The 17,102-nt window shown below is 36.7% G+C and overlaps 3 protein-coding genes across 4 annotated transcripts; 2 read left to right on the top strand and 1 right to left on the bottom strand.

Annotated features, from left to right (window-relative positions):
* Window positions 1–1,474: 1,474 nt before the first annotated feature.
* On the top strand, window positions 1,475–7,296 carry LOC147278382 (Protein phosphatase 2C family protein). The gene is made up of 11 exons (XM_086249819.1): window positions 1,475–1,887; window positions 2,517–2,639; window positions 3,156–3,219; window positions 3,430–3,538; window positions 4,264–4,417; window positions 5,327–5,452; window positions 5,684–5,807; window positions 6,132–6,208; window positions 6,423–6,475; window positions 6,605–6,659; window positions 6,797–7,296. Exons 2-11 carry the CDS (start codon window positions 2,523–2,525, stop codon window positions 7,001–7,003), a joined length of 1,086 nt encoding a protein of 361 aa, XP_086105945.1. The 5' UTR covers window positions 1,475–1,887; window positions 2,517–2,522; the 3' UTR covers window positions 7,004–7,296.
* A 3,045-nt stretch (window positions 7,297–10,341) lies between these two features.
* On the top strand, window positions 10,342–12,058 carry LOC147278381 (uncharacterized). Its single transcript, XM_086251723.1, has 3 exons — window positions 10,342–11,070; window positions 11,519–11,589; window positions 11,674–12,058. Exons 1-3 carry the CDS (start codon window positions 10,963–10,965, stop codon window positions 11,975–11,977), a joined length of 483 nt encoding a protein of 160 aa, XP_086107849.1. The 5' UTR covers window positions 10,342–10,962; the 3' UTR covers window positions 11,978–12,058.
* Window positions 12,059–12,645: 587 nt separating this feature from the next.
* PGR3 (proton gradient regulation 3) lies at window positions 12,646–16,810 on the bottom strand. Of its 2 annotated transcripts, XM_086251390.1 has the most exons (3): window positions 16,556–16,810; window positions 13,149–16,431; window positions 12,646–13,007 (listed from the first exon to the last, which is right to left on the bottom strand). In XM_086251390.1, the coding sequence occupies exon 2, from the start codon at window positions 16,320–16,322 to the stop codon at window positions 13,167–13,169; it is 3,156 nt and encodes a 1,051-aa protein (XP_086107516.1). In that variant the 5' UTR covers window positions 16,323–16,431; window positions 16,556–16,810; the 3' UTR covers window positions 12,646–13,007; window positions 13,149–13,166. The 2 variants fall into 2 exon arrangements, with proteins under 2 accessions (XP_086107516.1, XP_086107515.1); XM_086251389.1 differs by having other exon boundaries at window positions 13,149–16,810.
* Between the last annotated feature and the right edge of the window lie 292 nt (window positions 16,811–17,102).

Raw genomic sequence — 17,102 nt, 5'->3', positions numbered from 1 at the left:
CGCCCCCCGGCCACCCCCTGCCGCCGCCACCCCCTGCCCCCGCCCAAGATCTCTCTCTCTCTTTCTCCGTTTCTGGGTTAAAGCGAAATTTTGAAATTTCGGCGAATTTTTCGAAATTTAGTCGAATCCGTGTTAAAATTTCAGAACCCCTAAAAAAACGAAATTTTCGGCGAAATTTCGCCGAAAACTTCGAAATTTAAAACCCTTGATTATAACCTCCCCAGAAAAATTTATTGTTACTTGACTCATTTTCTAATGCCGAGATATGGATGCAGAAACAATATAGAATATGAGAGATTTTTACATTTTTCGTCCTTAAAGAGATGGGTGATTTGCATTTGCCTCCAACCCCATATGGTTGAATGAGTAATATAATAGTATTAGAGGAATTACGGCTTCTAATCACATCACTCGATAACATATAATATGTTAATTAATAATTAATCATAATAATTAAAGTAATAAGTATGCATTAATTTTACATACGGTAACAAAGTATGATTATTTACCATTTTGTACAAGTATCTTTCCGTAAGATGAGTAGCAATGTAGCATACTAGCATAGCTCATTATATTTCATGTTTGTACAAATTCCGAATTGATTGGAATGCTGCTCAACATTATTATATAAATTATTTAAATTTTCTGTTCAACTTAATTCCATGTCTCCTATAAACTTTGACTTTTTATTTTGGGATTTGAGGCCTTAATTCCATGACTCGTACTTGGCTTTGACGCTAGTCAAAACATAGAGATACATATTAAACTTCCAATTCTTATTTTTAGGAAAACTGTTGGCACGAAAGGAATCTTGTATGCAAATTAAGGATTGGGTTGAACCCTAAAATATTAAACTTTAGTGTCATACTGACATTGATGTAATACCAAACTCTACCTATTACTTTGACATTTATCTACTATAAAAAAATTATGTGCCGCATTAGCTAGTAGCTGAAAGTTAATAATAATTAGTGCTTTTGATATTATTAATTTATTATAATGAATCTAAGTAAATATTGTAATTAAAATCTAATTAATAAAAAATATAAATCATAAATATAGACAAAAAATAAATTACTTTTCATAATTTAATGAGGTTGGCCGCTGCTACCTCCATGGGTACAAAATGGAGCAAAGTAGGAGCCTTTCTTTTGTTTGTTTGGTATAGAAGTGGGTGATTGATAGATAACGAATTTAACATGACTTTATTGTCTTTCATGCCGACATGGGTATAAAGACAACTTGAAACACATTAGAACTCCTGCTTCAGCGTCCACTTCCAGATTGAAGAGGTGGGTTGTTTTCTGTTTTTGTTTTCGTTTGTAGTTAATAAGAAGAAAGAGAAAGAAAATTAGTAAAAAAGAAAAAAAGAAAAAAGAAAATGAAAGAAAGATAGAGGTAGAGGTGGGCGTGTGTAAATGTGTAATGTACAATGTATGTGTCTACGTGTGAGAGATCCAGACACAGAGAGAAAGAGGTGAGCTTGAAAATACTGTAAAATCCCCATCGACAGTGTGACCCGAATTTCCCAAATTTCAAAAGCTTATTCAGTCTTCCAAAAAAGTCATATTTTTCTCTCTCTTCTCCGATGAATTTGCTGTTTTGAGTCTTTTGACTCTCTCTCTCTCTCTCTCTCTCTCTCTCTCTCTCCGTTGCTCTGTCATTTTTTGAATTATTGATACTATCATCCATTTCTTTGCTTCTCGTTTTCTCTCAGATTCCGTGAAGAATCTTCTTGCTGACTCTTTTGTGAAACCTCAGAAAGACTGTCTTCAAGCCTGAAAACTCACAAGGACTCACTTCCCAACCCCCAAACACCATTCTTTGAGCTGTTTCTTTCACTCGGATTCTGATCTTTAGCTCTGTACGGACGCCCCAGCTGGGCATGTGAGGGAACCTCAACTCTCTTGTGTATATATATATATATATTTTTTTTTTTGGTTAATTTTAGTCTATAGTTTACAAATTAGCATCTAGGTCTTTCTTACTTTTGGTTAATCTTGAATTCTTGATTATTGTTGCCTTTTGAATGTAAATTTTGTTTCTTTTTCTTTTTTGAAATATGGGTTTTTGATATACTGTCTGGTTTAAGTTGATCTTGATGATAATGGAAAAAAAAAAGGTTGATCTTGATGATTGTTATTATTATTTTATATATTTATTGTTTCCAATTCTAAATTTTGTGATTTTATATATTTAATACGTGTAATACTGCGGGCGTCTGTGACCAAATCGATCCAATCTTGTATAGCTTGGAATATGATAGGATAACATAGGAAAAGGAGTTACAAAAAACTGGCAAATTCTTGCCTTAGTAAAAATTACCAAATAGTAAACAGAGGCTGACTGGTGATGTCTATCTATCTTCATTACCAAATAGTAACATTTTGATTTTCTAGAAGTCCTAATGCGTTTTGTGACCTGCATTTTTTTAACTTGCATATAGTTATTACTAAGCTCTTTTGGTTGTTGGAGAAAGGGATATAGTGCCTGATTGAGTTCTTATTTAAATTTAGATTGGAATGGGTATATATCTCAGCACTCCCAAAACTGACAAGTTCTCTGAAGATGGTGAGAATGACTGCGTCAAATATGGTTTATCGTCCATGCAAGGATGGCGTGCAACCATGGAGGATGCTGTGAGTAAATAAACCTCTGCTCTTCCTATTGAAGTTATGTTGAGAAAATAAATCCTGTTATGTACATTTTCAGAAGATATAATCTTTTAACTTTGCCCTTTTTGCGTAGCATGCTATAATTAGGATTCAGCTGAGTTTGATATTACTTGACATGTTCAATCAAATGCGTAATCCTAAATTCTACTTGGGGGGTTCTTATTTACTTTTTTAATTAGGAAAGAAGTCAATTATTCTGTGACAATGTGAATGTTCACAATTCGGTACTTGCTTCCCCAATTGGAAGAACCCATCCTGCTTGGGTTCTAATAAAAGACTTCCCATTCTCTCTCTACCAACTTTTTTCTGTGTTTAATTTCTTTTTGATAAATTGTTGTAAAAACTAACAACTTTCCTGGATTCTTCAAAATCTGTGCACCCTGTATAAGTGGGAAGTTTCTATGATTATTTACTTTGTTTTGAGAAATCACGTGGTATCATTAATATGCTGTTTGTTACTGTGATGATTTCTTTTTTTAGCATGCTGCATATCCCGATCTGGATGCATCCACCTCATTCTTTGGTGTGTATGATGGCCATGGAGGTAAGAATTGGAAAGTTCAGGTATCTGTATGTATGCTAGATGACTAGTTTTTATCAATGTAATGGTTAGTATTTTTTTTACTGTGCCATTGTTACAAAGAATGAATGCCTTCTGCTTTGTGATCAGACCTACATATGTTGTCTGTGAAGTATATTAGCAATAATTTGCATCTATAGTATTAATACTCAACTAAGTCCAATATTCTTTTAGGCAAGGTAGTTGCTAAATTCTGTTCGAAGTATCTTCACCGACAAGTGCTCAAGAATGATGCATATGCAGCAGGAGACATAGGAACTTCTGTTCAAAAAGCTTTCTTCAGGTTACACCTTTAGTCTACTTAAATTAAGTTGCCTTTTACCATTTTTTGAATGGAGGGGGCGAGTACAAATGTGAGAATGGTGCTATATTGTAAAGGGAAGCGTCAATAGCCTTGTGTATGTGATTCATACCTGTAATGATTCCGACTACTTTATACTTGATAATCCTTGTACTTTAGTTTGTTGTACAATTATAGACTTTAAAAAGTATTAGTAATAGTCTTTGCATGGTAAGTGTGTGTGAAAAGAGTGGTCTATGCTTGGATCCTGAGAAAATGCAGGCTATGGCTTAATAATTTTTTACTGTCCTCTCAAAGTTCCGCTATTGTAATTATATGTTAATGATTTCAAGTAGTGACTTATTTAAGTGTTTAACCTAGTCTTAAATATGTGTCATCCTGCTGAAGAAAGACCTGACCACATTGTGTAGCTTTAATTGTGGGAGATGCTGCTTTAAAGTGGCTTGAGCTTATAGAGGCAAAATATTGGCTGTATGGGTTTAGGCCTTTATTGTTCTGGATCCTAATAAGATCATAGAATACTTGAGATAGTAATACCTGTTCAAACCGTACATGGTTTTTCTTATGATAAGAATTCAAACTGTAAAAGTGTAAATTTTTTAACAATAAAAAAACTAGAGTTTAGTGCCTACCTTTATAGTTAATGGTCTTATTATATTTTTTTTTGTTTTTTTGAGGTTTAAGGTGTTGTTCGTTTGATTATGCAGAATGGATGAAATGATGCGTGGACAAAGGGGTTGGAGAGAGTTAGCTGTTTTGGGAGATAAGATAAACAAGTTTACTGGCATGATAGAAGGGTTAATTTGGTCTCCAAGGAGCAGTGAGGGTAATGATCAAGCTGATGATTGGGCTTTTGAGGAGGTAGGTGCAAGAACCATAAAGTTGATTGAAGTTAATATCCTTATGTAGAGCAGATTCTGATATGCTTGGTCTGGTTTATTTGAATATTTATTTGAGTACTAGAATTCTTCTTGTTATTCAGCATTTAATCATTCAGTGACAATTTATATGCTTGTTAGAATATATCCTCCCTGCTAAACCTAGCACCATGTTTGATATAGGGGAAAGGTGAAAGGAAAGATGTAGGTGGAAGGAAAAGGGAGAGAATGAAGCTTGATTGGTAGGTAGGAAGGTAGAAGGGAGAAAAGGTAGAGAGGAAGGATGACAAACCCCTCCAGTCCCACAGTTTTAAACTGTCCAAAACTGGGCAGATTGGAGGAAGGCAAGCACGGGCCCATGCCTATGTTGCAAATTTACAGTTCTGTACTTTAATATTAAAACAGACCATGATAAAATAATAATATTACTTTATATTATTTTTCCTCACTTTATATCCAAACAAACCCAATTCTTTCCCTCTCCAACCTAACAATTGTTGAGAGTAATGTGGAGCAATGTCCCACATTGGAAAACTAGAGCTTAGCATATGTGCTTATAAGGTCTTAGGCCTCTCCACCCATTGCTAATTGGTTTTGGGTTGAATGCTCAAATTCTATCAACAACAAGAGGGAGAGATGAACTCCTTTCCATCCCTTCCATTTTCCATTCTTCTAATCCAATCTTTGACTCTTATTTAGAATTCCTCATACAAAACATAGTTTAGGATGGAACCAGAGGCACCAAGAGATTATCTAATAATATATAGGGACAGGCCTGCACACAAACATACACATACCATTGTTGATTTGGGTCAACCATACAAATGATTTGTTTCATTTGGTTTCATGATGTCTATGCATTCCATAATTTAAACTCAATTATGTTTTTCAGGGACCTCACTCTGATTTTACTGGTCCAACTTCTGGGAGCACAGCCTGCGTTGCAATTCTTAGAAACAAGCAACTTGTTGTTGCAAATGCTGGTGATTCTCGTTGTGTGATATCTAGGAAGGGTCAGGTAATTTATTATTTTCTGTTGTTCTTCTGCATGCTTGTTATGTTGATTGCTTAAAAGACACAAGTAAGATTTTGCTTTTTCAATATCAAATGGTTAAAAGTGATGACCTTTTAACTTAAATTACAAGGGTATATAAAGGTGTTGTCATGCCTATAATTGAGAAAATTCCTTTGTTCTTGATTCTCGTTGAACATTGTATATAGTTTTCTGATTGTGACTTCTCCTTTTCAGGCATATAATCTGTCAAGAGATCACAAACCTGATCTTGAGCTTGAGAAGGAGAGGATTTTAAAAGCTGGTGGTTTTATTCACGCAGGACGGGTCAATGGCAGTTTGAATCTTGCAAGAGCTATAGGTAATTTCACTGCCTGAATATTCTTGCTTTTTGAAATTTCAATTACCAAAAGGCTTTAAATTATAACGTTCGAAATTTAAACTTGTGGATATGATTTGGAAGTATGAAACTGCGCCAGAAGAAAGACTGAACACTTCCTAATTGGAAGAAATGCCCACATGCATGCGTGTGCTCACACACACACACACACACACACACACACACACACCTATTGACATGTGTATGTTACATTATGTGTGTGCATGCATATGCATGTTTGTGGAGGGATCTTAATAGATAGTTTATGTAGTTCCCATTCTTATATTAGTTTTGCACATACCGCAGGTGACATGGAATTCAAGCAGAATAAATTTTTGCCAGCTGAAAAGCAAATTGTAACTGCAAGTCCGGATATAAACACTGTATGTATATACTTGCAATGTTGACATTTTGACAAGATATATATATATATATATTTAATATATCATGGGTTTGATAAAATGGTGGTTTTGGGGCTATCTACATTTCCAAGTTACTTATAACTGTTTTAGTAGCCGTTGTCTTTTCAAAACGAAAATTTTACAAACAATAATTGGTTTTCTTCTATTTTAATTTATTTGATGATTTTGTAATCAGGTTGAACTTTGTGATGATGATGAATTTATTGTGCTAGCATGTGATGGCATTTGGTACGTGTAAATTTAATTCACACTGTAAATTTTATTGCTAATTTCTTCCCAAAATATATGGATGCTTGTCTGAATCTGAGTTGATATTAATATACAAGTAGTGATTGTTGCTTTTGTAATTTCTTACAGGGATTGCATGTCAAGCCAGCAACTGGTAGATTTTATACATGAACAACTAAGCTCGGTAAGCACATATCTCTCTCCCTTTCTTTTTCTTCTTTTGGTTTGAAAGCAAGCACAACATTCTCGGAATGCAATTGAAGTGGTGCTTTTTTTTTTTTTTTTGCTTCTCATTGACACTTATCATTGTAAATCATGCAGGAAAGCAAGCTATCTGTGGTGTGTGAGAGGGTCCTTGACAAGTGTTTGGCGCCATCGACTGCTGGTGGTGAGGGATGCGATAACATGACCATGATCTTGGTGCAGTTCAAGAAGCCCCTTCGGTCCACTGAATCTGCAAATGACCAATACTCGCCAGTCGAAGCAGCAGGAAGTGATTCAAAGTCAGGTGAAATTGAATCGAATTAGTGGCTGCCTTGGACCATGAATTACAAGAGCTTTCATTGCGTTTTACTCTTTCAAAAGAAATGGTTTCTCAGATTCGTAACTGTAGATGATGGTTTAGCATGAAGATGAATGGATCAGTATTTAGTAAAATTCGTTTTTCTGCTCGTGAATGTTTGCTTATGCTTGAAATGCAAGAATATCACAACTTGAATAGTATGTACAGATAATGACAAGTCAACCAACTGTTTGAACAACAGCAGCATCTACCCTATATTTGAGCTGTTTAATATCATCATCATTTCTTTTCTCATCCATACCTCTCTGTGTCATGAATCAGCTCAAGAAATAAGATAATTTAATATATGTTTCTTTCATTATCACTATGCCTATTAGTGATGTATATGCTCCTTGTGTTTATCTTTGATTTTGCACGTAGTCATAAAGGTTAAATACTTGTTACTGTTATATAGAAGTTTTACTCCGTAACCATTAAAATAATTTGAAGAAAAAAAAACAGAAAAAAGGGGATCCAAGCTGAAGTACTAGACCATCATGATGTCATGTGTAACAATGACTTAGTCTACATTGGCCATGGAGGAGATGGAGTTCAACGTCCTAGTAAACGACGACCGATCCTCTACCCACATTCCCACTTGGTCAGCTCACTGCTCCTCCACATAAGAGATACGGAGATTTTGGCAAGAGATAGTGATGGCGGAGATCGCTAGGCAGCGCCAGCTGGAAGCCGAGGTCAGGAGGGAGCTGATGCTCGAGACACAGCTCGAGCTTGCTCTCATCAAAGCCCGTCGCTCCACGGTGTTCGATTCCACCCATTCTTTAACTTTTGGGTCGCCCCATTTGGGTTTGAGCTTGCCGCCACTACTGGGTTGACAGGAATATGGGTATTTTGGTCATTTCCCTCTTATGCAGAAAAGGTTGGCGGAGGCGGGATTGGGTGGTGTGAGTTACTGAGAAGATGGGGCTTTTGGTAATTTGGCGGTTGGTGAGGGGAGCTTGCCTTCGGTGGCGCCACAGTGCAATGGGCTTGTTAATGAGCCACTGCTCCAAGATAACAAGCCAACAGTCCCAACACCAGCAGTGTCCGAAAATGTCAAGGTGTATTTTTTTGAAAGATTGTTTTCTTTGGTTTTCACATTTTATATGTGGGAGTCATTTAGATTTTTTAGTAACATATTTCATATAGCAGATGATGTTGCCGTATTATAACCAGAATGGATCGCTGAAATTGAATGCTTTGTTCACCACTCCCAAACATCATCATGGGACAAGCTAAAACCTGTCTGTTAGAATATGAGATTAGAATTCTCTCCATTTGCAAATTTCCAACTATTTGGTTATGAATGAATGGCTGGAAATGAAATTCAAGAAGATGTGGAAGAATGGAGCTAGCGAGATGACATTATGATTCATTTCGAGCCGTTTGCGATCATGATCTCTCTCTCTCTCTCTCTCTCTCTCTCTCTCTCTCTCACACACACACACACACACTACTCATCATTGATCTTCTTCTGTGATAAAACATTAGCAGACCCCTGGAGTTGGTTCTTCAACTTCATGAAATTGAGCTTGGCTAGTGAAGGGTTTGAGCTGTAAATAAAGGTGTCAGAAGGGTAGATCAGCAATTAATAATAGAGAGAAAAGGAAAGATCTTTTTGAGGGGGAGAACACTGATGCATGGACAAAGTGAATAATCTACACTATGTCTTTGTCTTGAATGAATTGTGATCATTATTGGAACTTACACTATGTCAACCCATTGTAAGAGGACTAGCCAAGCTTATGCGAGAGACGTACCCTATGGGGATCTTAATATCATAGTACTGAACAGGGTTTCCACCAGATACGTTGCTGCAATTCCATTAAAGAACTATACTTTAATTGAAAAAGTAGACAGATGAATATGCTTGGAGGAAAGTATGGATGATTCTGTGTAGATTTTCGATTCCACATTAATGAGTGCAACTGTGCATGCATTTTTCTAATTTCTTGAATTTCCATTCTAGCTGCATTAATTGGTCTGAGTACCATGGTGGTTTTGTTGAAGCATTTTATGCAATGTTCTATACAGTGACATGCATGTTATGCAGACAAAGTCTGTGAGGTCGAATGTTGGGGAGAAGAGGAAAGCTGATACAATCATACAGGAGAGGAACGAGCTGGTTTATCTAGCAATGTTAAGAAAACGCAAAAGAAATGGAGCTGTGTGCTCTGTCAAGTGACAACCACGTATGAACGTCGTTTGGAACTTGGAAGATCACCTCAAAGGGAAGAAACACAAGGCCAAGGTGGCATCAAGAAGTGCTAATAAATCACTAGAGGAGACATGTGATGGTGAATTACCAATTGATGAAACGCAGAAGAATCATAAATTCTGGTGCCAGATGTGTGGGGTAGGAACTGCTAGTGAAGCTCTAATGGCAAAGCATCAGAATGGGAAGAAGCACATGAACTTGCTGCGGAAGCATGGAGGGGCTGTCATAGCCATATCCACCAAACCTGAGCATGCCCAAGAAGTTGAAACAAAGCTGCCAACGAAGAATGTTGAAGAGGGACAAAGGTAGCAGGAAGAGAATGGCTTTTACAATCATGAGGAAAGTTTAGTCTGCTAATGCCTAGTACTGTGTAGTCGATTGCTCTTTGTTGTTGTCGTATGTTTTTGGAAGTATCTTCATCTGATTATAAATGAAGATAAGAGCAACTAGCTATTGTATATGTAGTTCCACATGAATTTGTAAAAGATTTCGGCCACTAGTTTAGAATTGTTGTTCAAGTTCATAGGTTTTACTACTAATTGTTCCATATGGGACTAGTCATTCTTGTCCATTAGATAAAAGGAACGGAATCCCTGGGTTGCACGCTTAAAAGCTTGTATCATTTATCTTAAATCAAAACAACCACCTTTCCTATAATAAAATTTATTGCATAGTTTTTTCCAATTGCAAGGGTCAGATTCTTGTGTTTATTTCAAAAACATTGACATACACTTGTTGCCATACCATAAAAAAAAACTTCCCTCATAATTAATACCCTCACAGGCTCACACAACTTCATTAGCATTTAGCAATTAAATAAAAAGTCTTGAAATATTGCACGTGTATTTTGAGAATTCAACATATGTTCTTTTCCATTCTCACATGTCTGAACTCTCAAGTCTTGTAGCTAAAATCAAAAAAGTCTTCTAACATAAACAGCTGGCCAAAAGAAAAGTCTTGTAAGCAAAAAAATGTCTGAAATTCCCAACAGGGCATTTTGGTACTTTCAGACTTTTGTTTGTTACCAAGCACCACCATCTCAATCCCCATGTAAGGCCTTCTTAGCTAGAAGGCTACAACTGCAACCCATGAGCAAACAGCAGCCATTTTATCTACTGCCTTTTTCTGCACCATTCCTCTTTCTGACTTTCTCTCTCTACCCAAAAGCCAAGCAAGCCCCCAACATATATAAACAAGGACACTTACCTCTCTTTCTCTATCTAAAATGGCCCAGCTGGACCAAAATTTATGTAGAGCGAGGAGAAAAACAAAAGAGAAAAATGGCAAGGATAGATATGTCTTCAAATGTCCTCCAACTCCAACCACCCCTCTCTTTCTCAAAAACAAAACTTTATTTCCCGCAATTGCCCTTCTGTACATTCCATCTTCATCACTCATTAGTTGTACTCTTATCTCCGACCTTCATGGGCCTTTTCGGGTTCTCACAAACCCAGAGTTTCACAGACCCTAAGGCATATCCAAGATACACAAACCATCTCTTTCCATAATTACTTTTCTTATTCCTTCTCTCCTTCTCCTTCTAAATCTCAAGCCTTGTCGAGTTGGGTTTGCGATATCTTTGCCTAAAACTCCAAGCTGTTTTACCATGGAGTTCTGAATTTTGATAGCTTTTCTCTCTGGAGGAGTTTTGTTATGTATGTGCTTAATTTGCGATTTTGATGCTGGGATGCAATTCTGAAGAGTAAGATGAAAAGGGTCTCTGTTAATTCTCACCAATCTCAACCGGTTGATGAAGAGGCTAGGTCTAAGTTTAGACATCAAAGTCTTCTGCAAGATTACCTTGAACGACAGAAGGTTAGTTCTTTTTAATTGGGTTTCTTTCCTCTTATTGATTTTGATATCTCTGTCTGAAATTCTCTGTTTCTAATCACCTTTTTAGTGTCGATTCTAATTTAGCTTTATTTGTTATGATAATTGTTTGACCTTCTTGTTAGTTTGCCATTGAGAAGAGGAGGATTGAGAAATAAAATTCTGAATCGATAGAATATTAGAATGATAAACTGACCTGAATTTTAGACTAACAGTTGTAAGATACTTAGGTGAGGAAGTTTTTAACTTTCTAGTAGTTGAACTCCCAAATTCGCCAATGGTGAATTCAAAATCAAATACTTTTAGAACCGAAATAGAATAACATATACTTCTTCTTCTTTTTTTTCCTACAGTTTTGGCAGCAATCAAGTATTTAATTGGGTTTTTTATTGTATCACTAAATTGAGAATGGTTTCTTTTTATCTTTTAATAGGAATTTGTATCAAAGAAGAAGAAATTGGAAGCTACAAAGCAGAAAAGAGATATCCTTTTGGCTGAAATTGGGTACGATGTTTGTTTTTCTGGTTTTGGTCAGAGAGTAGGAAATTAAGAGATGTTTGTAACCTAAGGTTTTGCTTTTCTCTTCAGATTTTTGAGGCGAAGGCATAAGCATCTCTTGAAGTTAAAATCTGCAGAAACCGAACCAAAAGTTGTCCAAAATCAGAATTCCAATGTACAACCCAAACATTATGCAAGGAAGAGGAAAAGTGATGCCAGTGGAGTTGGTCTAAATGAACCCTCCGAAGGTTTGCAGGAAGGAGCTGCAAGGAGAGGAGAAGAAATAGTTTGGGAGCCCATGAGAGTAGAGAAGAAACCTAAAAATTGTTTAATCAACGACAAAATAGTTGGAAAGAAAAAAATTGAACAAGATCAGGTTGCTATGAATGTTTAAATTCCTTTGTTTGGGTAATGGATAAAATACAATCGTCATTGCCATTGCTACAGATAAATACAATTCAACCTTTTTACTTGAGGTGATCGTCTTTCAATCCTTTTTCAATGAAAAATTTAAAAATACTTGTGTATCGGTTTTCAGGTTTTATTATGCGTGTGTTCTTGGTGTGATGGAAGTTTATGATATCTTGGTGATAATGATGATGATTAATCCTTTGGAGGGAACTATATTGCATGTGGTCTCTATTTTAGACTTGCGTGAATTCATATAACAGATTACAGTTAGTGTAAGCTTGTCAATTGTTATATATGGTGCCTACTTTGGCTTGAGATAGTGTGGCCTCAGTAATAGGTCTTTACCCCAGAGCCTGATAAGTGATAACATGTAAATCATTAATTTCATTACCGAGAAATGCACATTGTTAAAGGGAGATCCACAAACAGGCCAAAAAAAAAAAAAAAAAGGGAGATGCACAAAGATAACGAATCCGTCTTTATTTACATTCTGAAAGTTTGATTTACGCAGCATTCTACTTCAGTTTCACAGATGCCTACGATGGAATCCACTTCGCAATACTTTCATACCAGTTTATCACTTTTCATGTCATCTTTGGTGAGACATTCATTATCTTGTAGAGGGGACAAGCGAAACTCTTCCAATTAATCTTCACAAAACAATCTCAGAAAGATGATATTTCATAATGTATTCATATTTTGATGCATCATATATGCATTAGCTCCATATAATAATTTGTTATGACCATTACAAAACGATGACGGAAACAGTATATTTGAACATAGCAGGTAGGAAAAAGATAATATAGATACAGCATTTACACTATATGTAACAGGAACCTTATAGAGTATACAGGCGGTAATCACAAATAACTTGGAAGACATCCATAACATGTTACTTCCATGTAAATACACATCTAGGCTCAGATGAACAATAGTCAACACCACCAAAATTGAATTTGTATGCGCTTGGTCATCACCAAGATCATCAACTGTGATTGGGGTAAAACAACCTGAAAAAAGTTGAGTGCAGATAGAAGTTTGAGAAAAAACCCCAAAACGATGCTTTTGGAAGTAAATTTTCAGTGATAGGTTTCTAGATGATACAAGGGTTTAAGAAAGAAAAAAAAAAAAAAAAAAGTACTACCACATACCTCAGATACAGAGATAAGTTAAGTTTGATTAGGAAGCTGTGCAAATGTTCCTACATTGGGGCTGCAGCCCCCGACCATCATGTTCTTGTAGATTGCATAAGCATGATCTGGGTTTCCAGACGTGCTATACAGTCGAATGAGAGCATTGTAGGTAAATACATCAGGTTCAAGACCCACAAGTTGTAGTTCTTCGTAAATCCTCCCTGCTTGTTCTACCATTCCAGCAAGTCCAAGATTGAGTATTAATGAATTGTATGTGTAAAGATCAGGAGTAATTCCTCTAGTCCGCATTTCATCATAAAGAGTGAGAGCTTCCTCTACCCTCTGTGATCTTCCAAGTCCATTAATCATAAGGTTGTAGGAAATTGAGTCAGGATCAATGCCGCTTTGTTTTAACTCCTCAAAATAGTGCAGAGCATCATCCACTCTCCCTGCCTGGCAGAGGCAATCCACAAGAATGGTGTAAGACTTCAAGTCTGGTCTTATACCTTCTTTAATCATCCTTCTAAACAAGTCACAAGCAGTTTCCACATCACCTGTTTTCGCAAAGCCATTTATAACAATATTGAAAATAGCACAATTAGGCTTGCATCCATAGTGCGCCATCTCCTCAAAGAAATGCATTGCTTCCTCTAGTCTTCCTGACTTGAAAAGTCCATCTATGAGAGGGCCATATGTACAAGGTGAGGGAGAGAAATCACTACTTACAAGATCATAATATAGATCTATAGCCCTATTTAGACTATCAGATTTCACAAGACTGGAGATTACTATATTGTGGGTTATGGTGTTAGGCTTGCATCCCCTACAAATCATCTCCTCGTACAATTCGAAGAGTTCAGTGATGTTCCCAGACTTCCCATGAGCATCAAGTAACAAGTTGTAGGTGAATACATCAGGGGCACAACCAGCATTTTTCATCTCCTTGAATAGATCCCAAGCTCTTTCAGTGGAGCGGTCTTTAAGAAGCCATTCAATCAAACAGTTATATGCTTCTAGTGTTGGCTTAATTCCGAAAGTTTTAGTAAATTTCTCAAATAAGTTTTGAGCATCAAGAGCTTTCCTACGCGTACACAAAACTCTGATTAGAGGTATCATTACAGAGTCATTTAGGCAAATCCTCTCAGATACCAGCCTTTCAGCAAATAAAATGGCTCTGTCAATTTCAGCTTCAATCAAAATCCCTCCCATCAAATCTTCCCAAAAAGGTCTGTCTGCTTGAACCCAAACCTGATTTATGAAGTCCTCAGCAATTTTGAAAGCATCCTCAATGCGCCCATCCTTTACTAAGCCGGGAAGGAGGGTGCACAATGTTATTTGATCAGGAAATAGTGATTTCTTCATCTGATGAAAGAACCAGAAAGCATAACTAATTCTGTTTTCTCTGATGAAGCCATATATTATAGTGTTATACGTCAAAACATCAGGACTGCAATTCATTGCGGTCATTGTGCAAAGCATTTTCAAGGCCAAATTAACCTCATCATTCTTGCAAAGGCAATTTAGGAGTGTGTTGAAAGTTATTGTGTTTGGAGGACACCCTTGTTCAGTCATATTCTCGAACATTTCAATGGTTTTTTGGACTTGACCTTCTTTCCCTAATGCAGCGAGTAACGTGTTGTAGGTCACAACTGTTGGAGTGAGCTCCATTTCCTTCATTCTGTAAAACATTTCCCATGCTTCATCTACTCGGTCAGCCTTGTAAAGCATGTCAATCAAAGAATTAACTATAATTACATCTGCTTCGCACCCATTTCTTTTCATCTCTGAGAGTAACTTGATGGCTTCATCTATTTTCCCCACCTTACTATAGCACTTCATCATCATGTTATAAGTTACTGAATCTGGGGAAAGCCCACTATATACGAGCTCATTATAAATATGTTGCGCTTCTTGAAGTCTACCCTCTTCAGCAAGACCATACAAAGATGCATTACACGCAACAATATTAGGAACAATGCCTCTAGCTTTCATCCTCTCAAATGCCTCAATAGCTTTTCCAGAGTTACCACATTTTCCATAGTAGTCAATGAAAAGGATGTATGTGTAAGCAGTAGGTGCAACACCTAGAGATTCCATACTATTGAAAAGTTTCAATGCCTCATCCAACCTACATAACCGCAGAAGTCCACAAATTAACGTGTTGTAAGTATGAAGATTTGGTGACACCCCTTGTTTCCTCATGATGTCCAACGTATTAAACGCTTCTTCGACATTTCCGGCTTTGCAAAAAGCTTCAACAAGTATGGTGAAAGTAACCACATCAGGAGCATATCCATCAGCTTCCATTTGACTCCAAAATTCTTTCACTGTCTCCAAGTCTTTACAGTCACTAAACTTGTCCAGCAGAGTAATGTAGGTTACTTGGTCAGGTTTATGACCACTGGCTTTCATTTTTGCAAACAACTCTTTGGCATTATCAAGTTTACCTGCATTACAAAGAGCATCAATGAGAACTGTATAAGTGATAACATCCGGGCCACATCCCTCCTCATCCATTCTCTTGAAAATTTCATATGCCTCATCAATTTTCCCAGCCCTCCCAAGTACTCTAATGCATATAGTAAAAGTATAAACATTAGGCCTCAGTCCCAAACTTTCCATCTCTTTTAGCAATCCCATAACAGTTTTAATATCCCTTCTCTTTCCCAATGCCACCATAAGTGCTGAGTAAGTCTTCAGGCTAGGCTTAATCCCTTCTGACACCACTCTTTCATACACCTCCAAAGCCTCCCTACAATACCCAGACTGAATAAGCATATAGATCAACCCATTGTATGAATACGCATTCAAGATAAACCCAGCTTTTCGCATAGTTTCAAGAGCAGATGGTGCTTGTCGAATCCCACCTCTTATATCAAGACCCTTAAATATAGTAAGGTAAGTGTCCAAACTCCTATTTATGATCTGCTTTTGCATTAAATCAAACACAAAAGCCATATCCTTCACCCTCTTATGAACCCTCAAGACTTCAAGCATGTAATTGCAAGTTTCAGTGGTGTGAACAACACTAGGCAACTCAGCAATTGACTTAAAGTAAGAAAAAGCAGAATTCAGGTCCGAAATCGACCTCAGAACAGTCACAACTTCCTCAGAAGACACTGCATTTTTTGGCTTTTTCTTCACCACCACCACCTCCTGTGGCCTTTTCATCGAAAACCCACAAAAACCCATCCGTTTTTTCCTCTTTCTATACAAGTTCCCCAAAGACCCACATGTCCAAACCTTCAACTTTCCACAGTTCCTTTCTTTTAAAGAACCAGTATGGCTTATAGCAAATATCCTACGGTCAGTAAAAGCAAGACTGTAATTGATACTACTGCAGCACATACTTGAAGAGCAGACTATCAACAGTGCCATAGAGAATATATTATGAACTAATGAATGAGCATAAGTGAGTAACTCACAGAAATCAAAGACGGCATGTGCATTTTGTTCACAGAAGAAATGGCATGTACTTTCCGTTGTGTGTGTGAGAGAGAAAGAAAGAAAGCTGAAGGCTTGCTTTGCTGCTATGGTACAAGATGGAATCGAGTATGGCTCGTAGCAGTCAGCTTTTGAATTTGGAGAAGCTATTGTTAATTGGGTACTCCATGGCTGTAGGGATGTAATGTAATCGCATATTTGGTGTGGTGGATGGGTGGTTTTGGATATTGCGTTCTTTTGTTTGGCTCCAAATTCTTTTTCCTTTTTCTCGATAAACAATAATCAAGAGAAAAGGGTATTAAAATTCTTAGCAAAAAAAAAAGGAAATAACATGAAATATCAATTTTTATTTCATAATTAGGTGGAAATTATATTATCTACTTTTGTCAATTTAGAAATATATTTTCTAACTAATTTTTTTAATTAATCATCGATAAGATTTGAACATAAAATCTCTTTCTACAAAAAAAACTAGCGTCATAGTCATTAGTTTTCTAATTTATCTTTAAATCTATATACTGTTCATAG

The sequence above is a fragment of the Dryas octopetala genome, chromosome 7 (genome assembly GCF_963921425.1).
Source record: "Dryas octopetala chromosome 7, drDryOcto1.1, whole genome shotgun sequence".
In the NCBI taxonomy this organism is placed as follows: Eukaryota; Viridiplantae; Streptophyta; class Magnoliopsida; order Rosales; family Rosaceae; genus Dryas; species Dryas octopetala.
Note: the sequence above shows the minus strand (reverse complement) of the source record. Positions and strands in the feature narration are given on the sequence as shown.